Genomic DNA, 27,216 nt, shown 5'->3' on the forward strand with positions numbered 1-27,216 from the left:
GCTCCTGACTGGTAAGAAGCCAAATGTCAGCTATTTCAGAGTCTTTGGTGCTAGTTGCTGGATCAAGGATCCGCATCACACTTCAAAATGCACCGAAAGCACATGAAGGTTTTATGCTTGGCTACGGAAAGGATTCGCACTCCTACAGAGTCTTCAACCTCTTTCACTACAAAGTGATTGAAACTGTGGATGTGCGGTTCGATGAGTCTAACGGCTCGCAAAGAGAGTACCTGCCAAATGTGGTAGATGAAGCTACACCAAGTGAGTCTATCAAGCTTATGGGTATTGGAGAAATCATACCTTCAGAGGAACAGGCTGAAGAGGAAATCATCATTTCTGCACCTAATCAGCATGATGACACTGCTCAACCTGAAGCCAATGCTGAAGATGAAGACAATGATCAGCAAGTGCAAAATCTTCGTCCAGTACATCCTCGTGTTGCAAATGAAGTCCAGATTGAGAAGATAATCGATAGCATCAATGCACCTGGTCCACTTACTCGTTCAAGAGCAACACAACTAGCAAATTTCTGTGGGCACTTTGCATTTGTCTTTATATCTGAACCCAAGAAAGTTGATGAAGCCTTCATGGAACCTGAATGGATTCAATCTATGCAAGAAGAGCTTCAACAGTTTGAGCTGAACAATGTGTGGGAGCTAGTAAAGCGTCCTGATCATCGCAAGCATAATATCATCGGCACCAAATGGATCTATCGCAACAAATAAGATGAGCATGGTCAAGTTGTCAGAAACAAGGCTCGTCTCGTCGCTCAAGGTTACACACAAGTTGAAGGGATTGACTTCGATGAAACTTTTGGTCCTGTGGCTAGGCTTGAAGCCATTCGCATACTGCTAGCCTACGCCAACCACAATAACATTCTTCTGTAACAAATGGATGTGAAGAGTGCCTTTCTCAACGACAAAATTGAAGAAGAAGTGTATGTTGCAAAACCACCTGGTTTTGAAGACCCAAAGCGTCCTGACATGGTGTACAAGCTCAACAAGGCACTGTATGGCCTCAAACAAGCTCCTCGCGCTTGGTATGACACACTCGAAGACTTCCTGAAGAGCAAAGGCTTGAAACCTGGTTCTCTAGATCCCACTCTCTTCACGAAGACATATGATGGTGAACTGTTCGTATGCCAAATCTATGTGGATGACATTATCTTCGGCTGCACTGATAAGAGATACAGTGACGAGTTTGGGCATATGATGCAAGAGCAATATCAGATGTCCATGATGGGTGAGCTGAAGTTCTTCCTTGGACTTCAAATCCATCAGCAGAGAAATGCCATCTTCATATCACAAGAGAAATACCTCAAAGCTTGCCTGAAGAAGTTTGGAATGCAAGACTGCAAAGGGTACACGACGGCAATGCCAACCAAAGGCCAATTGGGCCCCAACGATAATGGTAAAGAGTTCGATCAAAAGGTATACCGCCCCATGATTAGTTCTTTACTCTACTTATGTGCATCTAGGCCTGATATAATGCTTAGCGTTTGCATGTGTGCCCGATTCCAAGCGGCACCAAAGGAATCGCATCACTTAGCTGTGAAGCGAATTCTTCGATATTTGGCTTACACCCCAACCCTAGGATTATGGTATCCAAAGGGCTCAGAGTTTGATCTAGTTGGATTCTCAGATGCTGATTATGCTGGTGACAAGGTTGATCGCAAGTCCACATCAGGCACATGTCACTTTCTTGGACGATCTCTTGTCTGTTGGTCTTCAAAGAAGCAGAACTGTGTATCACTCTTCCCTGCTGAATCTGAATACATTGCTGCTGGATCTTGCTGCGCTCAGCTTCTCTGGATGAAGCAAACTCTCAAGGACTATGGCATCAACATGAAGCATGTGCCACTCTACTACAACAATGAAAGCGCCATCAAGATTGCTCACAACCCAGTTCAGCACTCAAAGACAAAGCACATTCAAATACGTCATCATTTTCTCAGAGATCATGTGTTGAAGGAAGACATTGATATCATTCACGTCAACACTGAAGAGCAATTGGAAGATATCTTCACAAAGCCCTTGGATGAGAAAAGGTTTTGCAAACTGCGGCGTGAGCCAAATATCTTAGAATCCTCGAATGTCCTGTGGATGGACACACATCCTAACGCTTATGCATATTGATGACTTAGATGTGCAACACACGAAGTAACGTATATCTTCAATTAATGAAGACTTACCCTATAAGTGTGAATACATTAATGCGGAAATTGACTTGGGAGAGCCACAATAATTGTGCACCGTGTCTGGGTCTAATACTTCCTATACGGTGGGTAACGCCACCACCAATCTTTCTCGAAGATTTTCATATGGCGTCATGATTGCATTATCTTCATATTTGGTTTGTCTTCAACATTGATTTGACTTCGTAGTTTATCTTCGCAATGTTAATTTGGTCTTTCTGATATATATATATATATATATATATATATATATGTGTGTGTGTGTGTGTGTGTGTGTGTGTGTGTGTGTGTTCTGTCCTCTACAGCATTTACTTATAGCTATGTCTTCGAACTTGCCATTTTTTGAACTAAGTGAATGTGATCGGACCCTAGCCCCTTCTGTGCTTCTTCCTCAAATTCTATCTATCCAGTCATATGCATTCTGTTGACACATGTCGAATGTCTTCACTGCGTCCTTGTCAGCTAAAGATACAGAGACACATTTAAAACGGTTTTCAATGCCACATCTCTTTTGCCTGGATATCGGAGAAGCCGGAACGACCACCCGACAAACCAGGTGCGCGTGGGAACATGGGACAATTCTCAATGAGTTGCATGCACGCCACGTGTCCTTCAGTGTGAACCACCAGGGGCACCTATGTAATTGCGCTGTGCAGCCCTTCACCTTATAAATACACACCCGCGCGGTCATTATCTCCTCTTCCACCTCGCCATCTCGCTCAAACTCTAGCGCCACCGCTAGCTCGCGTCGATGCCGGACACGCAGCGCTTAGCTGCCGCGACCTCTTCGACGCCGTCCTCACGCCGGTCGCGGCCCTCGTCTTCTCCGCCGCCGCTGTAGGTGTCTTCCGCCGCCAAGTTAGGGCGTGGGAGATTGGACTGCTCGGCATCTGTTCTGCCCCGTCTAGCAGTTCTTCAGTGGTAAATAAAACTCACTTTTTACCGCTTTTTCGATCTGTCAAATCCATCCACTTCAACCAAAAGTGGTTTCTGCACTTCCAAATCTGGATCATTCTCTTTTTGAATCTCATATCTGGCAAAGTATGTTCATTATGCTTCATAACTAGTTAGATTCCTCACTTGTACTTATTCATGGATTCATACAAATCTGGAACCAACTCACTTCAAATAAGTGAACGTCTTCGCACTATGAGGTCAATGTCTTCAAACTGATTTATCTTCAAAATCTTCTGAGAATGCATATGACCTCTTTCCCTTCCCTCGCATCTCTAATGTTGTCACAGGTACATGTCCGTGGGAGAATCCCTTGGTTCTCATAGTCTGCATTCATTTGCAGAATACTTGCAGCATCACATTGAATCTCCTGAAGCAAGTTCTTGTTTGAAAAGTCGTCGGAAGCCTTTCACTGTTCTGAAGCCTCTCTGTCTGAACATTATGGCTTCTAAAAAAATCAGCAAGGAAAGGTGGCAGACAGCGTCGTGGAAACAATGCTCTAGATCTGCCCCCAGATCTCCATGAACTATACAAGACTGATCCAGAGGAAACCTATGGACAACGCAAGACCAGAATACAAGGGATCCGAAGATATTGGGCTGAACAGTGGTTCAAGTACAACTACGTCACTCCTGAGTATGCTGAAAAGAATGCTATCAAGCACCCGTGGGGCGATATTCTTTACAAGAATCTGCAACCCAAGACGAATCCTGAAGCTATTGCCCAAGGCTTCTATCCATGCATGGTCCGAGGACCTCAGCCAGCAAATGCCGACCCATCATCTCTTCGATGCTGTCGTGACGACAATCTCTTCAAGCGCAACTTTCAGTTTGCAAAGGAGTCTGTTGCCAAGAACAAGAAAGCATTCGGAATCAACTTCAACCCTGGTCTGCCTGCTCCAAGGCCGGATGGCACTCGTGACGCCAATCCAAATGTCATCGGCCCCTTCAATAGCTTCGATGGGCTCCTCTCCCATATTGCTGCTCAGAGGGTCACGGCTGAACAATCTGCTGATGATGCAGACTCTGAGGATGCACCTGCACCACCGAAGCAAAAAAAGAAGAAGCCAAAAGCTTCCAGGCCCTCTGCCGCTCCAAAAGCTTCGACTGTGAAGCCGTTGAAGACCGCACCTCTTGAATCCAGTGTGCAGTCTGAAGACTTATCTCGTGTCTCCAAGAGGACCAAGAAGACCAAGAATCCCAAGAAGATTTATGGGCATGATCTGACTCCTGCTGCCGTTTTGCGCAATGAAGACAACAACATTGATCTGTCCAGTGATGAAGATCTTGGAGATGAAGCTCTGGAAATGTTGATCAAGAGCAAGCAAGAGGCTGAGATCTTCCAAGAGCTGCCACTATTTGATGCTGACATACTAAACAACTTCATTGATGAATGGTTTGAGGACCAAAGCATCAACATTGATGATCTGCAGCTTCCAGTGGACATCAGCGTCACTTTTGACGGTGCCATTGCCAATGAACTTGCCTTGGCTTAGAAAATCGTCGAGCTCAAGGACAAGATTGACTATGAGAAGGCACATTTCAAGAAGCACATGGCCAAGCTCCGTGTTGCTGATGTGCAAATATTAAAGCAAATGATGAATGACCTCAAGGCCGAGTTCAACAAGAAGCGTGAAGAAGCCAAAGGCTTATGCGAGCGCATGAAGTACTATGCGCAGAAATGTGTGCAAGCACACAATGAAGCTGAGAAGAGAGAAGCACTTGGGCGTCCTGGCATCGACCCCAAGATGGCTGCCAAGAAAACCAAGAAGTCTGTTGAAGCTGAACCAAAATCTTCAAGGCAGGGCCAACCGAGCATTGTCTTCCCTGCCAGCATTACTGGTGCTACCTCTTGAGCATGCGTTGGTTTTCCCTTGAAGAGGAAAGGGTTATGGAGCAAAGTAGCGTAAGTATTTCCCTCAGTTTTTGAGAACCAAGGTATCAATCCAGTAGGAGACAACGCACCAGTCACCTAGTACCTGCACAAACAATCAAGAACCTTGCAACCAACGCGATAAAGGGGTTGTCAATCCCTTCACGGTCACTCGCAAAAGTGAGATCTAATAAAGATAGTAAAGTAAATATTTTTCGTATTTTTGTTGTATACATTGGAAAGTAAAGATTGCAAAATAAAGGAACGGCGACAGAAATTGGTAAGTTAACGGGAAACTAATATGATGTAAAATAGACCCGGGGGCCATAGGTTTCACTAGTGGCTTGTCTCAAGATAGCATGTATTACGGTGGGTGAACAAATTACTGCCGAGCAATTGATAGAAAAGCGCATAGTTATGAGAATATCTAAGGCAATGATCATGAATATAGGCATCACGTCCGTGTCAAGTAGATCGAAACAATTCTGCATCTACTACTATTACTCCACACATCGACCACTATCCAACATGCATCTAGAGTATTAAGTTCATAAGAACAGAGTAACACATTAAGCAAGATGACATGATGTAGAGGGATAAACTCAAGCAATATGATATAAACCCCATCTTTTTATCCTTGATGGCAACAATACAATACATGCCTTGCTGCCCCTACTGTCACTGGGAAAGGACAACGCAAGATTGAACCCAAAGCTAAGCACTTCTCCCATTGCAAGAAAGATCAATCTAGTAGGCCAAACCAAACCGATAATTTGAAGAGACTTGCAAAGATATCAAATCATGCATATAAGAATTCAGAGAAGAACCAAATAATAGTCATAGATGATCTTGTTCATAAATCCACAATTCATCGGATCTCGGCAAACACACCGCAAAAGAGTATTACATCGAATAGATCTCCAAGAACATCGAGGAGAACTTTGTATTGAGAATCAAAGAGAGAGAAGAAGCCATCTAGCTAATAGCTATGGACCCGAAGGTCTGTGGTAAACTACTCACGCTTCATCGGAGAGGCTATGGTGTTGATGTAGAAGCCCTCCGTGATCGATTCTCCCTCCGACAGATCGCCGGAAAAGGCCCCAAGATGGGATCTCACGGGTACAGAAGGTTGCGGCGGTGGAAAAGTGGTTTCGTGGCTCCCCCTGATGTTTTTAGGGTATAAGAGTATATATAGGAGAAAGAAGTACGTCGGTGGAGCTACGAGGGGGCCACGAGGGTGGGGGCGCGCCTACCCCCCTAGGCGCGCCCTCCTGCCTCGTGACCACCTCGTGGCCACCTCGTGGCATTCCAGACTACAACTCCAAGTCTTCTGGTTTGCTTTCGGTCCAAGAAAGATCATCGCGAAGGTTTCATTCCGTTTGGACTCCGTTTGGTATTCCTTTTCAACAAAACCCTAAAATAGGCAAAAAAAAACAGGCACTGGGCCTCTGGTTAATAGGTTAGTCCCAAAAATAATATAAAAGAGCATATTAAAGCCCATTAAACATCCAAAACAGATAATATAATAGCATGGAACAATCAAAAATTATAGATACGTTGGAGACGTATCAAGCATCCCCAAGCTTAATTCCAGCTCGTTCTCGAGTAGGTAAATGATAAAAACAGAATTTTTGATGTGGAATGCTACCTATCATAATTATCAATGTAATTCTCTTTATTGTGACAGGAATGTTCAGATCCATAAGATTCAAAACAAAAGTTTAATATTGACATAAAAATAATAATACTTCAAGCATATTAATAAAGCAATCATGTCTTCTCAAAATAACATGGCCAAAGAAAGCTATCCCTACAAAATCATATAGTCTGGATATGCTCTATCTTCATCACACAAAATATTTAAATCATGCACAACCCCAATGACAAGCCAAGCAATTGTTTCATACTTTTGATGTTCTCAAACTTTTTCAATCTTCACGCAATACATGAGCATGAGCCATGGACATAACACTATAGGTGGAATAGAATGGTGGTTGTGGAGAAGACAAAAAGGAGAAGATAGTCTCACATCAACTAGGCGTATCAACGGGCTATGGAGATGCCCATCAATAGATATCAATGTGAGTGAGTAGGGATTACCATGCAACGGATGCACTAGAGCTATGAGTGTATGAAAGCTCAACAAAAGAAACTAAGTGGGTGTGCATCCAACTCGCTTGCTCACGAAGACCTAGGGCAATTTAAGGAAGCCCATCATTGGAATATACAAGCCAGGTTCTATAATGAAAAATTTCCCACTAGTATATGAAAGTGACAACATAGGAGACTCTCTATCATGAAGATCATGGTGCTACTTTGAAGCACAAGTGTGGAAAAAGGATAGTAGCACTGTCCCTTCTCTCTTTTTCTCTCATTTTTTTATTTGGGCCTTTCTCTCTTTTTTATGGCCTCTTTTTTTTCATCCGGAGTCTCATCCCGACTTGTGGGGGAATCATAGTCTCCATCATCCTTTCCTCACTGGGACAATGCTCTAATAATGAAGATCACCACACTTTTATTTACTTACAACTCAAGAATTACAACTCAATACTTAAAACAAAATATGACTCTATGTGAATGCCTCTGGCGGTGTACCGGGATGTGCAATGAACCAAGAGTGACATGTATGAAAAATTATGAACGGTGGCTTTGCCACAAATACGATGTCAACTACATGATCATGCAAAGCAATATGACAATGATGAAGCATGTCATAATAAACAGAACGGTGGAAAGTTGCATGGCAATATATCTCGGAATGGCTATGGAAATGCCATAATAGGTAGGTATGGTGGCTGTTTTGAGGAAGGTATATGGTGGGTGTATGATACCGGCGAAAGTTGCGCGGTATTAGAGAGGCTAGCAATGGTGGAAGGGTGAGAGTGTGTATAATCCATGGACTCAACATTAGTCATAAAGAACTCACATACTTATTGCAAAAATCTATTAGTTATCGAAACGAAGTACTATGCGCATGCTTCTAGGGGGATAGATTGGTAGGAAAAGACCATCGCTCGTCCCCGACCGCCACTCATAAGGAAGACAATCAATAAATAAATCATGCTCCGACTTCATCACATAACGGTTCACCATACGTGCATGCTACGGGAATCACAAACTTTAACACAAGTATCTCTCAAATTCACAACTACTCAACTAGCATGACTCTAATATCACCATCTTCATATCTCAAAACAATCATAAGGAATCGAACTTCTCATAGTATTCAATGCACTTTATGTGAAAGTTTTTATTATACCCATCTTGGATGCTCATCATATTAGGACTAAATTCATAACCAAAGCAAATTACCATGCTGTTCTAAAAGACTCCAAAATAATATAAGTGAAGCATGAGAGATCAATAATTTCTATAAAATAAAACCACCACCGTGCTCTAAAAAGATATAAGTGAAGCACTAGAGCAAAATTATCTAGCTCAAAAGATATAAGTGAAGCACGTAGAGTATTCTAATAAATTCCGATTCATGCGTGTCTCTCCAAAAGGTGTGTACATCAAGGATGATTGTGGTAAACAAAAAGCAATCAAATCATACAAGACGCTCCAAGCAAAACACATATCATATGGTGAATAAAATATAGTCTCAAGTAAAGTTACCGATAGACGAAGACGAAAGAGAGGATGCCTTCCGGGGCATCCCCAAGCTTAGGCTTTTGGTTGTCCTTGAATTTTACCTTGGGGTGCCTCGGGCATCCCCAAGCTTAGGCTCTTTCCACTCCTTATTCCAAAATCCATCAAATCTTTACCCAAAACTTGAAAACTTCACAACGCAAAACTTCAACAGAAAATCTCATGAGCTCCATTAGTATAAGAAAATAAACCACCACTTTAAGGTACTGTAATGAACTCATTCTTTGTTTATATTGGTGTTAAACCAACTTTATTCCAACTTCTCTATGGTTCATACCCCCGATACTACTCACAGATTCATCAAAATAAGCAAACAACACACGACAAACAGAATCTGCCAAAACAGAACAGTCTGTAGCAATCTGATATGTTCGAATACTTGTGTAACTCCAAAAATTCTTAAATAAATTGGTGGACGTGAGGAATTTGTCTATTAATCATCTGCAAAAAGTATCAACCTAAAAGCGCTCTCCAGTAAAAAATCACAGCTAATCTCGTGAGCGCAAAAGTTTCTGTTTTTTACAGCAAGATCGCAAAGACTTCACCCAAGTCTTCCCAAAGGTTCTACTTGGCACAAACACTAATTAAAACATAAAACCATATCAAAACAGAGGCTAGATGAATTATTTATTACTAAACAGGAACAAAAGCAAAGAACAAAAATAAAATTGGGTTGCCTCCCAACAAGCGCTATCGTTTATCGCCCCTAGCTAGGCATTGATAATTTTAATGATGCTCACATCAAAGACAAGAATTAAAGCGGAAAGAGAGCATCATAGAACACGTGATAAACACATCTAAGTCTAACATAATTCCTATGCAATAGGCATTATATAAGCAAACAAATTATCATAGCAAGCAAAAATTAGCATATGCAAGGAAGAAGAAAGAGACGATAGCAATCTCAACATGACGAGAGGTAATTTAGTAAAATAAAAATTTCTACAATCATATTTTCCTATCTCATAATAATTACATGTAGGATCATAGGCAAATTCAACAAAATAGCTATCACATAACATATTCTCAACACGATCCACATGCATACGAAGTTGACACACCTCCAAAATAATGGGATTATCATTAACTAATGTCATGACATATCCAAACCCACTTTTATCAAAAATACCTTAAGATTGAACATTCTCCAAATATGTGGGATCTAAAGTTGACAATCTTCCAAACCCACTTTCAATATTATTGAAAACAACATTATCAATCTCATATTCATCATGGGGCTTAAATAAATTTTCAAGATCATAAGAAGAATCACCCCAATCATGATCATTGCAACAAGTAGTAGACATGCAAAACTAGCATCCCCAAGCTTAGGGTTTTGCATATTATTAGCACAATCGACATCAAAAGAATTTATAGTAAAATCATTGCAATCATGCTTTTGATCCAAGGAACTATCAAGTATGGGTGCAATAGCAATAATCTCATCAATACCTACTAATAAATCAAGGTGTGTTTCTCCGATTTCTTCATCCGTTCACCAACGTAAAGTTTTTTTTTTTCTACCGAGGTGGTACAAAATTTTTGTGCATCCGTCTACTAGAAAAGATAAAATAATTTTCGTACATGGGCCGCGCGCGCTGTGGCCCGGCGAAGCCAGCCCACATATTTATCTGCCCAGACAGCTGTGAAAGACTATTTGCCGCCCACAGCGTCAAATAGTTGGACCTTCGCACAGGAGGCCCAAGACTGGGCCGGCCCATTTTCTTTTTTCTTTGTTCTGTTTCTATTTTTTTCATATTCCTTTCCCTTTTTCTTTCATGATTCTTTTTTCCTACCAGTTTTAGATTATTTTCCGTTTTCTCAGAAATTAAACTGAAGAAAAAATCATCCAAAATTTCAATTTTCTCTTATTTATTAAAAAAGTCAGAATATAATTTTTTTCCTATCTTGTAAAATGTTCAAAACTTTAATTAGTTTTGTTCCTTTCCTAAATGTGTTCAAAATTAAAAATGTTCCCATTTTTCAAAATTGTTTGTGTATTACAATGAAAATGAAAATTTTCAAAATAACTCGAATTTTCAAAACTATTCCACATTTATAAAACATTCTTGTTTTCATGAAATGTCCACAAATTCAAAATAATTTTTGTGGTTCATAAACATATGTTCTGAACTTGTTCTAAATGTTCAAAACATAGCCACACATTCAACAAATGTTCGTCACACATTCCCAAAGGTTCATACTGTCAAAAAAAATTACGTTTTTTTTAAACACCTACCTATTTCAAATGATGTTCGTCTTTTTCCAAAAATTAATGAAATTTTAAAAAAATGGTACATATTTTTTAAAACTGTTAGGGCTTACAAAAATTATTCATGTTTCCAAAAATATTCGACAATTCATAAATATTAATTTACTTTTTGGAAAAATTCAAAAAAACAAAAAATTTGAATCTGGTGCTACAACATATATTTTTAAATATTAATTGGTTAGCAGGACCCATTTGTTCTAGTGGTCGCGAGTTTTTGAGGTCGCGAGTTCGATCTTTCAATTTGTCATTTTTTCTGAATTTAGAGAAAGCCTATTTTCCGTATGCAGCATGAAATAGTTGGAAGTTCACACAGCACGCTAAAAACTGGGCCGGCCCATTTTCTTTTTCTCTGTGTTATTTTTCTTTTTTATTTCCTGTTATTTTCTCTTTTTTTCATGATTCTTTTTTCCTACCATTTTTATATTATTTTCCATTTTCCCGTAAATTAAATATTGAAAAAATCGTTCAAAGTTTCATTTTTTCCCATATTTTAGAAGAAAAAAAATCAGAATTTAAAGTTTTTTGTTCCTCTCTTGTAAAATGTTCAAAATTTTAATTTTTTGTTCCCGTTCCAAAATGTGTTCAAAATTTAAAAAATGTTTCCACTTTTTAAAAATATGTTTGTGTATTAGAAAATCAAGACTTTCAAAATAAGTTGCATTTAAAAATATTAAACATTTTAAAAATTGTTTTAGTTAAATATTCGCAAATTCAAAATAACGTTCATGGTTAAAAAAAACACATTTTCTGAACTTTTTCTAAATCTTAAAAACATGTTCACACATTAAAAAATGTTCGTGTTTTTTCAAAAGGTTCATGTTGTCAAAAATGTGTAAGAATTTTAAAGAAAAATCTACCTGTTTCAAATGATGTTCATCTATTTCCAAAAACGAATGACATTTTTAGAAAATGGTTCGCATTTTTGAAAACTGTACAGGGTTTAAAAAATTGTTCATGTTTTCAAAAATATTTGGCATTCATAAATATTAATGTTTAACATAAGGAACTATAGCAAATTCATCTCAATAGATATTGGCATCATGGCCATAAGAATAACAAGCATCATGTTCATCAAGGGATATTTCAATCAAATCATCAGAATCATAATTATCTATAGATTCGTGCATATCATTATTTTCTTCCAAAGCAACGGTCATTCTCTCAATAAATTCCTTAACATAGGCATTATGAGCATAGTTTTCATAGCAATATTTAAGTATGTCGGAATTTTCAGATTTGTAAAGAGTAATATCATACTTTTCAATCAAAGAAGCAACTTCATGAGCACCCTTAAAAACGACAAATTCTTCAATTTGTTCGATATCATAGTAACTATAAACACCATTTTCATAAGAAGATAAGATTTCATTATCATTAAACTCACATAGGTAGGGAAGGTGTTTTTTAGGGTTCTTAGAGTAACAAGTAAAATCATAAATTTCACAAAGATTCCAAGCATAATATAGCAAACTATTTATTTGATACCATAAGAGCTTTCCCTTTTCAGACAAACGATGACGCACAAAATGAGCATGCTCGTCCAAAGATTTTCCCTCAACTAAACTAGTTGGGGTTTCAGCACGAGCACATATAGATCGAAGATGATCCAAGTAGAACACTTTGAGTGGATCCATATCAATAGATTTTTAGCAAGCAAAGATGCAAGCAAATAGAAGGCACATGGAAACACAAACAAAAAGACATACATGAAGAAGGCGAAGAAAAGGCAAATCTTTTCAAAAATCGTTTTAGAAGTGGGGGAGAGGAAAACGAGAGGCGAATGACAAATAATGTAATGCGAGGGAGAAGAGTTTATGATGGGTACTTGGTATGTCTTGACTTGGGCGTAGATCTCCCCGGCAACGGCGCTAGCAATCGGCCAGTTGTTGGAAGATCAAATCTTGACTTGACTTGGTGCAAATCTCCCCGGCAACGGCGCCAGAAATCCTTCTTGCTACCTCTTGAGCATGCGTTGGTTTTCCCTTAAAGAGGAAAGGGTGATGCAGCAAAGTAGCATAAGTACTTCCCTTAGTTTTATAGAACCAAGGTATCAATCCAGCAGGAGACAATGCACCAGTCACCTAGTACCTGCACAAACAATCAAGAACCTTGCAACCAACGCGATAAAGGGGTTGTCAATCCCTTTACTGTCACTCGCAAAAGTGAGATCTAATAAAGATAGTAAAGTAAATATTTTTGGTATTTTTGTTGTATAGATTGGAAAGTAAAGATTGCAAAATAAAGGAACGGCGATAGAAATTGGTAAGTTAACGGGAAACTAATACGATGTAAAATAGACCCAGAGGACATAGGTTTCACTAGTGGCTTCTCTCAAGATAGCATGTATTACGGCGGGTGAACAAATTACTGCCGAGCAATTGATAGAAAAGCGCATAGTTATGAGAATATCTAAGGCAATGATCATGAATATAGGCATCACGTCCGTGTCAAGTAGATCGAAATGACTCTGCATCTACTAGTATTACTCCACACATCGACCGCTATCCAGCATGCATTTAGAGTATTAAGTTCATAAGAACAGAGTAACGCATTAAGCAAGATGACATGATGTAGAGGGACAAACTCAAGCAATATGATATAAACCCCATCTTTTTATCCTCGATGGCAACAATACAATATGTGCCTTGCTGCCCCTACTGTCACTGGGAAAGGACACCGCAAGATTGAACCCAAAGCTAAGCACTTCTCCCATTGCAAGAAAGATCAATCTAGTAGGCCAAACTAAACCGATAATTCGAAGAGACTTGCAAAGATATCAAATCATGCATATAAGAATTCAGAGAAGAACCAAATAATATTCATAGATAATCTTGTTCATAAATCCACAATTCATCGGATCTCGGCAAACACACCGCAAAAGAGTATTACATCGAATAGATCTCCAAGAACATTGAGGAGAACTTTCTATTGACAATCAAAGAGAGAGAAGAAGCCATCTAGCTAATAACAATGGACCCGAAGGTCTGTGGTAAACTACTCACGCTTCATCGAAGAGGCTATGGTGTTGATGTAGAAGCCCTCCGTGATCGATTCTCCCTTCGGCAGATTGCCGGAAAAGGCCCCAAGATGGGATCTCATGGGTATAGAAGGTTGCGGCAGTGGAAAAGTGGTTTCGTGGCTCCCCCTGATGTTTTTAGGGTATAAGAGTATATATAGGCGAAAGAAGTACGTCGGTGGAGCTACGAGGGGCCCACTAGGGTGGGGGCATGCCTACCCCCCTGGGCACGCCCTCTTACCTCGTGGCCACCTCGTGGCGTTCCAGACTTCAACTCTAAGTCTTCTGGTTTGCTTTCGGTCTAAGAAAGATCATCGTGAAGGTTTCATTCCGTTTGGACTCCGTTTGGTATTCCTTTTCTACAAAACTCTAAAATAGGCAAAAAAACAGAAACTGGCACTGGGCCTCCAGTTAATAGGTTAGTCCCAAAAATAATATGAAATAGCATATTAAAGCCCATTAAACATCCAAAACAGATAATATAATAGCATGGAACAATAAAAAAATTATAGATACGTTGGAAACGTATCAACTGGCTCGAAGTCAAAGGTCCCCTCAGCAGCTTTTGAGCTAAGGAAGACAAGGCAGGCCGAAGCCGAAGCCAGGAAGAGGAAACATCAAGACTCCTCTGAGGCAGCTTCCTCCATGAAGAAATTGAAGACTAAGGCCTCAAAGTCTTCAAGAAAAGAGCATGCCACTGCCCAAGTACCGTTGAATATCAAGCCAATTTCTGTTGCTCCACCTGACAAACGCGAGCGCCGCCTTGTGATTCATGAGCTTGCTTCCACAGAGGCTCCAGACACTAAAGAGATTCCAGTTGTTGACCCCAACGCAGCTGAAGACAATGTGAATGACGATGAAGTCCTTCCTTAGCTCGAGCGCCAACCGGTATCATCGCCTGCTCTCACGAGCAGTGAACTCATTAGCATTGGTTGTCCCTTGACGCCAGTTGCTCAAGATGATTCGTGGGTAGAGCAACAACAACACACCCCCATGCAAGATGAGACCCCACGTACTCCACCTGCTCAAGTCACCACTCCGGTGCTTGATGATGACAACTACATGGAACAGACCACTCCCTCTCCAAAGGCGTCGCCAGCATTCTGCAGGCTTCACAAAGGCCTTAGGCCTCAGGTCTCCATGTCAAGCATTCCAGAAGAGGATGTGCAACACACAAGCTCAGTAGCACGTCAAGTGTTCCCTGAAGCCATCCCTTCTGTGTCTGCTTCTGAGACTGAAGCTAAAGCTGTTGAAGACATTCCGGCTGCATCAACCGATGAAGAAGAAGAGAAAGAAGTAGAAAGAGAAGCTACTCCCCCTGCAAGTGATCCCGTCCAACCTGAAGAGAATGTGATCGTGCCCGACCCTCCTGTTGTTGAAGGTTGAAAACAATGAGTCTGCCACCACCAACACTAGTGAAGCCAATGACACTATCATGGCTGAAGACAATGTGGAGCCCGAAGCCAATGCTGCAACTGACACCATTGTGCAGCCAATAACTCCAAATGACGCTGTTCCTCTACCTAGGCCTCATACAATGGAACACACGTTCAATCATAGTGGCGAGCTTGTCACAGTCAGATGGCCTATCATGGTTCCTCCCACAGTTCCCGGCCCTCAATATGATTATCACGTGGAGCAGAGGCCTCAGGTTCAGATCCAAAGCCAAGATTGCCAAGGCTTCCAAGCGCTGCAACAACTGAGGGCTCGTTCAGTGTGCTCAGTTTCAGAGAGCATAATACCTTCTTTGACAGCGCCAAGAACCCATACTCGAAGCCCAAGATATCCTCTGACAGGTTTTGGAGCCATCAGCAGCGAAGCTACTACTCCTGCATCCTATACAACAAGGACCGGATTTTTCCTCATAAGCGTCTGGATTGTGATGCTATGGCTGGGCTGCCATGCCTTGAGGAGGCACTGGATTTCTTCAGAGATGTTGGGTTGCTGCCGTTTGTGACTGATAAGGAGCATTGGAATGAAGAGCTTCTGCTACAGTTTTATGCTACATTGCACATTCGAGGCTACAACAGGGATCCAAAGACTTGGATCCTTGAGTGGATGACAGGCGACATTCATCATGAAGCCAAAGCTCAGTACATCATTGAGCTTACTTCCCTGCCCACTCTAGGTGAGTTGTATGAACCTGGTTGTCAGCTACATCAAAATGAACTGCAAAGTATATTCCAGAAGCGAGAGCCCAACATGAGCTAGATGCTGAGCATGATGAAGCCATTGCCCTATGACGCCGAATACCCCAAGGAGTTCTTTGTTCAGGACCTTGAGTACTTGCCACGCACAGTCTATCACATTCTGAGGTGTACTCTCTGGCCAATCAAAGGCAATTCCTCTGAAGCTAAACTCGAAGGCGCCATGAAGACATTGGTTTTCTATATCATCAATGGCATCAGATTCAACACACAGGATTTCTTCATCCGACAGCTTGCAGCCTCCGAGATTGATCTTTTTGGACTGAAATTATATGCTCCATGGGTGATGCGTTTGATCAAGCTTCATTCAACCATCAACTATCAACCTTTAGCGTGCAACCACGTTGTATTTCTACCTGATGTTGATATGTCCATTGAAGCCATCTACCTCGAGCCAGCAAAGAAGCCACTCCACCTTCAGAATGCAGAATTCCAAAGTTTCACGCAGCCGATTGAAGACATTGATGTGCTGAATTCTACTACACCTGCTTTGGCTGGCAACTTGTGTATGCCGCACTGTGCCAACACTGAAGCCACTGCCAGTACCATTGCTCAAAGGCCTCAGAAGCGTCCTCGTGTCCTCAACGACCGTGAGCTTCTGGTTTCTTTGCATCAAAAGCAGGATAGGCATCTTGACTGGCTGAAGGGTCAAATGCAGAGTCTCTTGGTGGATGTCAATCGTATTCGCAACTTGGCCACCAAGAACTCATTCGTCGCACATGAAGCCTGTCGGCGGTCCTGGAAGAGCCTCACATTGCTCTGCTCTGAAGATGATCTTCACGAAGATGGCTTCACAGAGAGCTTCAAGTTTGACTCCAAGCCTCCACAATCTACAAGTTGGCGTCGCACACCTTCAATTGAAGATTCTGAACATTCGTCTTTGGCTGCAACTGTTGTTGCGAGAGTCGTCGATGAAGAAGATGACGCCACTTCACCAACTCTGGCTGCACTGCACCACGATTCTGCTTCAGGCCCGTTTGCCCTGCTCCAACATCGTCTCCTACTGGGAACGAGTAGATACTCTATGTCTTCAAACCTTTTTGGTCCTTACTGACAAAATGGGGAGAAGCATATGAGGTTGATAGTCTTCAAGTGGGTCCATATGGGGTGGTTGCATTATTTTTGCTAAGTTCTTACAACTCTCGTTTTGAAACTATTTGGCTCTTGAGTTGTAGCACTTAAACTTGATGGTCGTCTGCTACTTTTGCTGCTACTTTGTGATGCGATGATAAATTCCGCATGAAGTCATTTTGCAGACGCCCATTTCTCATTATGCATGCCATTATCTTTGTTATTCTTATATATACATGATGAATTGTCTTCGCAAGTTGAAGAGGATCTCCACAAACTAAAACCTGCCATGTGCATTTACATTCAAAAGCAAACTACTTATATGCACATCTTCAGGGGAGCCTTTTGCAACTTATGAAGACAATGACTTTGATCTTTAACTTTCACATACTTATCCCCGTTGAAAACTTCAACCAGTTTGTCATCAATCACCAAAAGGGGGAGATTGTAAGTGCATCTAGTGCTACCCGTAGTTGGTTTTGGAGTATTGACGACAAACTTGGTTGAGGGACTAATGTGTTTGTGAGAATTGCATGATAACACAGGTAGTAGTCCCTTATTGATTCGGTTTACCTACCAGAGATGACCCCTAAAAATGTGTGAAGACGGTGAAGACAATGGTGGTTCGTGAAGACATTCACGATGAAGATTATGACATGTGAAGACATTCACTTGAAGACTATGGGGTGCGAAGACATAGCTGTTTCGTAGTTTCCTTTTCTTCCTTGTTGAGTCATAGGAACCACCGTACTGTTAAGTGGGGTCCAAGTGAACAAAGTCAGAGTGACTGATGAGATGCTCAACCAAAATCCTATGTCTTCGAGCGAAGACGATGAGAGTAAATCTTATCCAGAGTTGGATGAGTCAGCTTTACTTGTAGCCCAAGTCAAGCTGCCGCGTTTGTTCGAAATCCGACCGTTGGACATGTGTCGGTTCCTTAGTGACCCAGGGTCATTTCGGACATATCAGGTCGGGTTGCCTCCTGGCTATAAATAGCCCACCCTCTACACCATAGATTGGTGGCTGCTCAGAGTTAGTACACGACTTTTGTCGTTTGAGAGCAACCCACCTCCAAAGCCTTTGAGAGAGAGAGAGAGAGATCCTTGCGAGGACAAAGCCCAAATCACCTAGAGCCAAAGAGTGTTAGGCATCACCGAAGTATTTCTGTCCGTGTGACCTGAAGACTTGTTACACTTGAGGACTGTGAATCCTCCAGCCGGTTAGGCGTCGCGTTCTGAGCATCCAAGAGTCATTGTGGATCGTCGGTGAACAAAGTCTATGAAGGTCTGGAAGTCTACCTTGAAGACTTACCAGAGTGATTGGGCGAGGACTGGGTGTCCTTAGCTCAAGGGGAATAAGGTGAAGACGCGGTCTTTTGAGTTCAATCTCAGCCTCCCTAACCAGACGTACAGTTGTCACAGCAACTGGAACTGCTCTACCAAATCCTTGTCTTTGCCAAGTAACTGGTTCTATCCCCCACTTCCTTTTACTTTACTGTTTGTCTTCGTGAAGTTATTGCCTGCCTGTCTGATTTATTTGACTTCACTGTGTGAAGATTATTACCTGTTTGGCTTCATACTGTCTTCCATCCCGATCCATACTACCTACCTACTGATAGTCTTCATGCTTTCACTACATTGCTTACTTGACTATGGCTTGTCTAGTGTAGTCTATCTTCCGCTGCATATCAATAGGTTCATTTCATCTGTTTGTCTTCAAAGACCTCGTGTTTTGAAGACTTTCATAAAAATCGCCTATTCACCCCCCTCTACTCGATAACTAGCACTTTCACTAACCTATTGACATAGTGCCTTGTGCCAGGTGCTGTTTTTTGCTTATTTTTTTACTTTGCAAAAATCAATACCAAACAAAGTCCAAATGCAGCGAAATTTTTGAAGATTTTTTCTGGACAGAAGACACCCAGGGAGCCAAAGAAGTGCACGGGAGGAGGCCCATGGGGACCACTAGGCACCAGGGTGTGCCAGAGGCCCCTGGCGCGCCCTGGTGGGTAGTGGAGCCCACGGGAAGCTTCTCCACCGACCTTCGCCTCTATAAATACTCTAAAATCGCAAAAACCCTAGGGGAGTCGACGAAACACAATTCCAGCCGCTGCAAGTTCTACAACCACGAGATCTAATCTAGAGGCCTTCTCCGGTACTCTGCCGGAGGGGGCAACGATCATAGAGGGGTTATTCATCATCCTTGTTGCCCCTTCGATGATGTGTGCGTAGTTTACCACAGACCTATGTGCCCGTAGCTAGTAGCTAGATGGCTTCTTCTCTCTTTTTAATCTTCAATACAATGTTCTACTCGATGTTCTTGGAGATCTATTTGATGTAATGACTTTTTGCGGTGTGTTTGTTGGGATCCGATGAATTGTGGGTTTATGATCAGTTCTATCCATGAATATTATTTGAGTCTTTGCTGAACTCTTTTATGCATGATTGTTATAGCCTCGTATTTCTTCTCCGAAATTTTGGTTTGGTTTGGCCAACTAGATTGATTTTTCTTGCCATGGAAAGATGTGCTTTGTAATGGGTTCGATCTTGCGGTGCTCAATCTTAGTGACAGAAGGAGACATGACACACATGTATCGTTGCTATTAAGGATAAAAAGATGGGGTCTATTCCTACATGAATAGATCTTGTCTACATCATGTCATCGTTTTTATCGCCTTACTCCGTTTTCCATAAACTTAATACACTAGATGCATGCTGAATAGCGATCGGTGTGTGGAGTAATAGTAGTAGATGCAGAATTGTTTCGGTCCACTAATCTTGGACGTGATGCCTATATACATGATCATTGTCTTGGATATCGTCATGATTATTCGCCTTTCAATCAATTGCCCAACAGTAATTTGTTTACCCACTGTATGCTATTTTCTTGAGAGAAGCCTCTAGTGAAAACTACGGCCCCCGGGTCTATTTTCCTATCATATAAAACCAAAAATACCTTACTGTGTTTTTTCCTTTATTTATTTTATTTTGTGCTTTAGTTAGATCTATTTATCAAATCTCATATAATTTAATCTATCTCAATACCGATGAGGGATTGTCAACCGCTCTTGCGCGTTGGGTTCAGTGGCGGAGCTTGAAAGAAAATGTTGGGTGGGCCAGACTAAAGAAGAGCACAATTTTTTTGAAATTCTGAATCATAAGCATTAGTATATTATGCAAGGTTACAAGATGAAGCGAGGAGATATGTACATATATATATAGACGCCAAAATATAGTTCAACCATGAAGTACCATCAAGTTAGCTAACACAAACAATGAAGCACCATTAAGTTGGCTAATTCAAACAAGGGCAATACATGGTCTTCCTCAACTTCAGATATGTCATCTATTTTTCTATTTTAAACCAAACCAATTCCTTTCCAAGTCTGATTACCCTTCCCATGACTACCTAGGTTTGCATAAGAGAAGATCAGACTATTACTTATCATTATCTAAGGAGTTGAAAGAAATCAGACTATTGCTTATCAAATGTGGAATTTGGGACAAGATGTTAGTTTACCTATGCTGCCATGATGTGTGTATGTGTCCTCAAGAAAATTCAGCCCGGCAGGCAGTGAGGGTCATGCACCAGCACCAAGCAGGGATGTTGGAAGGACTGGATGTTGGAGCTTTGCGCGAGAGCAGACACAAGGTTGCAGGGGGTTCATGCGCCAGCAATTTGCCGACACCACGATGACGAGGCCACGCGGATCTCATGGCCGATCGTTCGGGGGGTGGGAGCAGGGCAGGGGATGGCGACATTGACGCGAGATCCCGACGGGCAGCGGCTTCTACGAGAAATGGGGTGGTGGTGGCTGCTAGATGGCGGGTGGCTCGCTCCGGTGGCCGGTGCTCCCTGGACTAGCATCTAGGCTGAACAAAATTTGGGCTTTACGATTCGTGCGAGGCCCAAGTGTTGAGCCCACGACAGATGCCTATATATAGTGGAGGTGTAGCACACTCATTCGGTTAATCGCTTCGGCGCCGTCACTAGGGCTTTGCACGCGTTGTAATTAACCACCTCCACTTGCCGTTGGTTGTGTACTCGGACCTAGCAGTCCGCCGCACACTGTTCCTTCTCGTGCGGATACTGTTAGAGGCGGTGCATTTGCGCCGCTCCGGTGAACCTGTTCGTAGGATCCGATCGGCTACGCGGGAGATCGACGAGGAGACGACTCCGGACACGCGCTGCCCCAACTCTACTTCCGCTGCATGGCACTGTGCGTCTAGTGGTAGCGATCCATGATCTATCTCCTATAACATTGTTCTTGGTTGATCTGCGTGTAGGAAAAAATTATATTGCAGCCGCTGCACCTAGCGTAGAACCCAACAGCCATGATAGAGAATATCAAAGAGATTTTTTCGCATCTAAAAGCGCCCGCGAAAATTGTCAATGAATAGGGTATTGGAGGCAAAGTAGTCGTCCATCTGCATCAAATGGTTGTTTGCCCTGTTGTGGTTGAGCACTCGATGACCCTTGATCGATCCCTTGAAATTGAGAACATACTCTTCAGCATGCTCCACGTCTGCAAGGACCGCCTGGATCATCGCCCTCTCATTCGGGTAGTCCTCCTCGTCGAACGACTCAACATAGTGCTCGTATATGTACTTCGTATCCGAATTCATTGCTTCAAAGAAGAAGGGACAAAAAAAATTAGCACTGGCATTTCATCGAACACTTGCTAGGCATGGTTAGTACCGTAGGGGCGGATGGTACCTGTGCAGCAGACAGAGGAGAGGTGCCAAACAACGGCGAAGAACAAGCGGCATGGAGCCCGGGTGTAGCGCTGGAGGTGACAGAGTCGTCGAGTTCTGGCAAGGGTGTGGCAAGGCGGCCAGGGTGTTGAAGCGGCGGTGGAGGCACGAGAGAAAAATGATGCAGAGAAATATGGAAGGATGGAGGCGTGGGATCCGGGAGGGTTTTTTGGTGGGTTAGGGGTGTCGGAGTCTTACGTGGCTGCTGTTGGGACTCCTACCAAGCCCTCCTCCCCCAGTTTGTTTTGGGTTTGTAGAAAAAAGTGCGGCGGACCAGTCGGCAGACTGATACATGTACGTGTTGGATGACAAAACACGTTTGGACGTTGCAGTCGAGACAGTTGTGAATGGTTTGAGGGTTTACTTTGGAGATGCCCTGATTACGCGTGGACTACATGTTAGGGAAGGAAAGGAACGGGCTAAAGTACGACGTTGCTTATTCTCATGGGGAGCGAGGTTGAAGCACAATTCTCTGCGATTCTCTTTTTGGTTTCCCTTGTACATGCAAGGAAATTTCTATGGCCGATCTTCAACAAGAAACTAAGTAATACTGACTCGTTGGCCGTACACGTTTCACAAATTCTCATCGTTTACAAAAGTGATCAAAATATTACCTTAGAGGATTTAAGTTACGGATGAACACCACATATACGCTAGAGATAGTTCTTGGTGCATGGAACACACACGTGATGTATACGACCCGAGGATCGATCAGGGTCCGAGGAGACCTGGGAACTTCCCAATTGGGGTGTTGGTGGCCGCAACAAGGTACTTTGCCATATCACGGCGACACACCGGGCACGTGGCCACCTTGTAGAACCACGGCGCGATGCAGCCCCGGTGGAAGGAGTGGGAGCACGGCAGCCTCACGGTAGCGTCCCTGTCGTCGCGGCCATTCGCCGCCGCGAAATCCTCCATGCATATACAACACTCAGTAACCATCGTCGCGAACAGGCACCGAGTCACCGCAGCCTTCGTGCACGCCAGGAGCAGCGCCTTGGTCTCGTTGTACAAGACATTCACCGAGACGGCGAGATCGATGTCGACGTTGTAGCGTTGGGCGACGCCGCCGTGCTTCGCCGCGGCGTCGTTCCGGACCACGGCCACCATGAATAATGGCCACGTAATGAGGCAGGAAGTCGGACCAGTTATCGGCGGCGAGGTCGAACTCGCAGACCAACGGCGTCTGCGCGAGCATCTGGTGGACGGCGTCGCGGCACGCCGTGTAGCTCCGGAAGAAGGTGTCGGGATCGAAGAGCTCGAACCTCTGGTCGAACCTCCGGGGAGCCTCCTCGCGCAGGAACGTGGGTTTCCAGTCGCCTCCCACCGCCCACAGCCGGTAGCACACCACCAGGTCGCCGTGCAAGCGCACGTAGCACTTTTGATCTCTGCTCCGGTTGATTTCTCGCTTGGTTCTCCTGCAGCGTCCGCTGAGCCGGCACTCCGTCGCCGCGGCGGCCAGCGGTGGCATACTGCTCAACGGCGGGGGCATGCTGCCGATTGAGGTCATCTCGTTCCTGGACGGCCAGCCAGGAGGCAGCTCAACCACCGGTGCGTGTGCCTATATAGGATTGCCATACGTACGTTGCCTAAGAAATACGCCAAGGAAAACAAACCTTACACGACGAGTTGTTTTCTGGGCCGGGCCGTGTAACCTTGCATGTCGTTCCCTCTGCCGCCGGCAGCAACTGGCCCTTCCTCATCGGTGGCGACTCGAGCCATGCCCTTCCCTCCGTCGGCCGTGACGGGGCCTCTGCTGCTGCTCACCCTCCTCCGGCTGCGTCTCAACCATCAGGTTACTCAACCTCAACGCTCGTTCGCTTTATCTGTAGAGAGACATGGCTAGTTGCTTATTTGGAACTACAAGATCATGGGGTTCGTGATTTTTGAATGGGCATTGTGCCAGTATTTTATTAAAGCTGAAATTGTGCAAAACTTACAAACATGTTAATTTATGCGGTTTGTGCCAACATTTAATCAAGCTGAAACTGTGCAAGGATTTTGAAGTTGCGTATTCAGATTCTATTGCCTCCTACAAATAGAGATTTTTGCAACGATTCCACCACTAGATACATGAGCCCAATTTACCCAGCACGAGGGAACCCTAGCGCCGCTGCCGCCAGGCACTCCTCCTCTTCCCCCTTAGCGTGCTCGGTCGGGCAAAGCTCGGCTGGAGCCGGCGGCGGCGGGGAGACCTCTTCTCCTCTCGTGCTGAGCCGGTGCGGGGCGGTTCCGACGGGCAGGACACGGCATGGTGGTCGGGCGCCGCGGCGTGGTAGCGCACAGGCGCCGAGGAAGCAGGCAGGTGCGTCTGCTTCGTCATGAGCGGCGTGGAGAGCGGTGGGTCGTGCTGGTAGTGGTGTTCGGCAGCGGTGCGGGCTCTGCCCAGATCTAGCGTGTGGCGGCCACTAGCGGCGAGGATTGTATAAGCGTGGGCCGGTAGCGGTGCGTGGTGGCTCCAGCTAGGTGCAGCTGCTCGGAGTCTCTGCTTGGTGGCCTGGCGTGGCCATCGTTCTGGCAGGCTGGTCTGATGGGGGTGCCAAGCCCTCGATGGAGTACGCCGGTTCGGGCGGCGCCATGCGGGGGTGATCGCGGTGGCTGGGGTCGTGCCGGCGGCGTGAACCTACATGGTGGTGCTGCTCTGGCTCCTCCGGGGCGGCCCGTTGCTCTCTTGCGATGGTGGTCCATGTCACCGGCGGGGAGGCGCGGATCTGTTTTGCGGTGGTGGATTGCGTCCGGCGGAGTGCAGGTGCAGGGGGCCGACCTAGTCCGCGCTGGTATGCCTTCATGTTAGTGCTCTCCTGCCCTGTTGCTCCACTGCGCCGTCGGTCCGAGTAGGTGCCCTTGTTGCTGCTATGCTGGAGGTCAGATCGACGCCGATTGCCACGGGTGTGGTGGCATGCGAGTTTGCCTCAACCAATGTCAAGGACCAGTGTTGGGTCGTGCTCGGCAGTGACCGTCGTCCGCTACTAGGCCATGTCACCCTAGGTCCACCGGGATTGACTGGGACGTAGGCGTGGACGCTTCCTACCGTGGAGGTGCTCACCTAGGCCAGGTGGATGATGCCGGGCTAGGAGCGGAAGGAGGTGCCTTACATTTCTCCCACCGTGGTTGTGTGTTGTGATGTCGACGGTGACTTGGGACATGGATGTTGGGGCGGAGGCCCTAGATGGCGGTCTGTACGGTGGCTTTCCGGCAAGTTCCATGACGGCATGGTGGCCATGCTTCTTGGTCGTCTGGACGACGAGGGGTATAGTGCTGGGTGCACTACTAGCGATAAGCCTAGTAGTGACACGGGTGAGCTGCCGAGCGAAAGCTCTACGCTTTGGCACTAGTGATAAAGATATATGCATGTGTCGTTATCTTTTTGAAGACATCAACGTGATTCTCCTCTCCGCGGATTGTCCTTTTTGGGCTCGGCAACGGCGGTGCTGACGTTCCCCTCCTGATGGCATTGTCATGGAGGCTAGGTGTCTTAGGTCATGTTGCGGCGTTGTATTCTGATCGTCCTAAACTTAGTTGTTCGGCAACGTAGTCATGCGTGGTGAGGACTGCCTCATCACATTGTATCATTTCACCGTGTAACTTGGTGATGTTGATTTATCTAAAGCAGGGCGAGAGTCTGTTTCAAGAAAAAATTGCAGTCTTTACAATCAAGGTTACATATGAACGGAGGGACAAGACCCAGCCAAACATTACAGCCCTGATGATCAGCACAGCTAACTAGTGCTTCGGGTTTTTCTATTTGTTCATCACCACCGAACAATCAGTGTGCTACAGCAAGATGCTTCAATGTGTTCATCACCACCTAACAATCAGCAAGATGCTTCAGGTTTTTCAATTTGTTCGTCAACACCGAACAATCATCTTCAAAAACTACACAGGAATTGCACAGGTCCAGAACTGACAGATTAGTAAATATCAGTGCACAAGCTTCAGCAGTTTCATGTTACAATTCTTCAGAGAACAGAGGTAGCATTGGGGGCACGTGTTGCCACTCAGTTCCACTCCCAAACCACACGTACTGGCGGTGGTAACATGGCTCCATTGTATACAAGGCCAATCGTGAGGGCCTTTAATTAAAAGCTTAATTACAAAATCTCGCTACGTTACGCAATTGTTAAATTTCTCTGCATCGGCAGGATGTATTGTTTTTATCTGGTTTTCCTTATGAAGAGGTTTCGAACAGGAGTCGAGCTGCCGCAGGAAAATTAACAGACAGAGTCCAGAACCACTGACAGTTCAAAAAAATAACTACTCATATTATTACTTTCTGGCACTCCAAATACCAACTTATTAAGTTATTTTAGGTGTACCGTCCACAGAGAAATATCAGGGACGGTGGACAAGCGGTTGTAGTTCATGCTGAAGTTTGTCTCATATTCCTAGGAGAAGTGCCTCCTCCAGACCTGCTCCATGGGCAGCTGCTTCGTCTCGTCTCCAGCAAGATGAGGAAGCACCCTCCAGAGAGGAAAACATGCCCAAACATGAAACATCTCCGCCTGTCCACCAAGGTTTCCAAGAAGATGACAACAATCACCCATCAACTTCTATAAAATTTTGAACACTCCAATCGAACGATAAAACAAGGACCGAAGGCCATGAAACTCTTAACTACTGAAATCGTCTAACAGAATTTCTGAAAAATCCAAATCGGATTGAAATCATGGCGAAGTGGCGAACCAGCAGGAGGAGAGGGCGTTACCACCAAGCGGCCCACCGTAAAGGTAAAAGCTCACTGGGAGCAGCTGTTGAGGTGAGATTGCCCCCTACGCATGCACGGAGTCGAGCTGCCGCTACAGGGTATGGGGTAATCTCATCTCAACGGCCGCTGCAGAGAGAAAAAGAAGCGACGGAATCGAGCGGCTGCGGCGGCGCAGGAAGATTGTGTGGATCTGCCGAGATGCTCTTGCAGATGGATCTCGCGAGCCATTATGAACGGAGAGAGGATTGTGTGGCGGCTGGGAAGGAGCTGGGAGGGTAGGGGAACTTATATACACCAGCTTTAGGGCTTCGTTTTGGGAATTAGGGTTTCGTTTTGGGCCACTGAAACACCAGTGATGGGCCACGATTAGGCCTGTCAGTAGAAGGATAGCAATCCCTAAAAAAAGTAGAAGGATAGGATTTCCTAGCAAATTCCCATCGTTGGCTAAAAAAGATAGTGAATTCCCGTCGAAATCGCACTTGCTTTTCTGAAGAATAAAAAACTTGTGTAACAACCCTGT

General features: G+C 44.2%; 1 protein-coding gene and 1 long non-coding RNA gene across 2 annotated transcripts; both read right to left on the reverse strand.

Moving 5' to 3' along the window:
* Positions 1-22,567: 22,567 nt before the first annotated feature.
* Positions 22,568-23,365, reverse strand: LOC123126004 (E3 ubiquitin-protein ligase RING1-like). The gene has a single exon (XM_044546432.1). It carries the CDS (start codon positions 23,099-23,101, stop codon positions 22,703-22,705), a length of 399 nt encoding a protein of 132 aa, XP_044402367.1. The 5' UTR covers positions 23,102-23,365; the 3' UTR covers positions 22,568-22,702.
* A 2,867-nt stretch (positions 23,366-26,232) lies between these two features.
* Positions 26,233-26,946, reverse strand: LOC123126005 (uncharacterized). Its single transcript, XR_006461531.1, has 2 exons — positions 26,675-26,946; positions 26,233-26,493 (listed from the first exon to the last, which is right to left on the reverse strand). It is a non-coding gene; the product is annotated as an uncharacterized lncRNA (long non-coding RNA).
* Between the last annotated feature and the right edge of the window lie 270 nt (positions 26,947-27,216).

The sequence above is a fragment of the Triticum aestivum genome, chromosome 5D (genome assembly GCF_018294505.1).
Source record: "Triticum aestivum cultivar Chinese Spring chromosome 5D, IWGSC CS RefSeq v2.1, whole genome shotgun sequence".
Classification (NCBI taxonomy): domain Eukaryota; kingdom Viridiplantae; phylum Streptophyta; class Magnoliopsida; order Poales; family Poaceae; genus Triticum; species Triticum aestivum.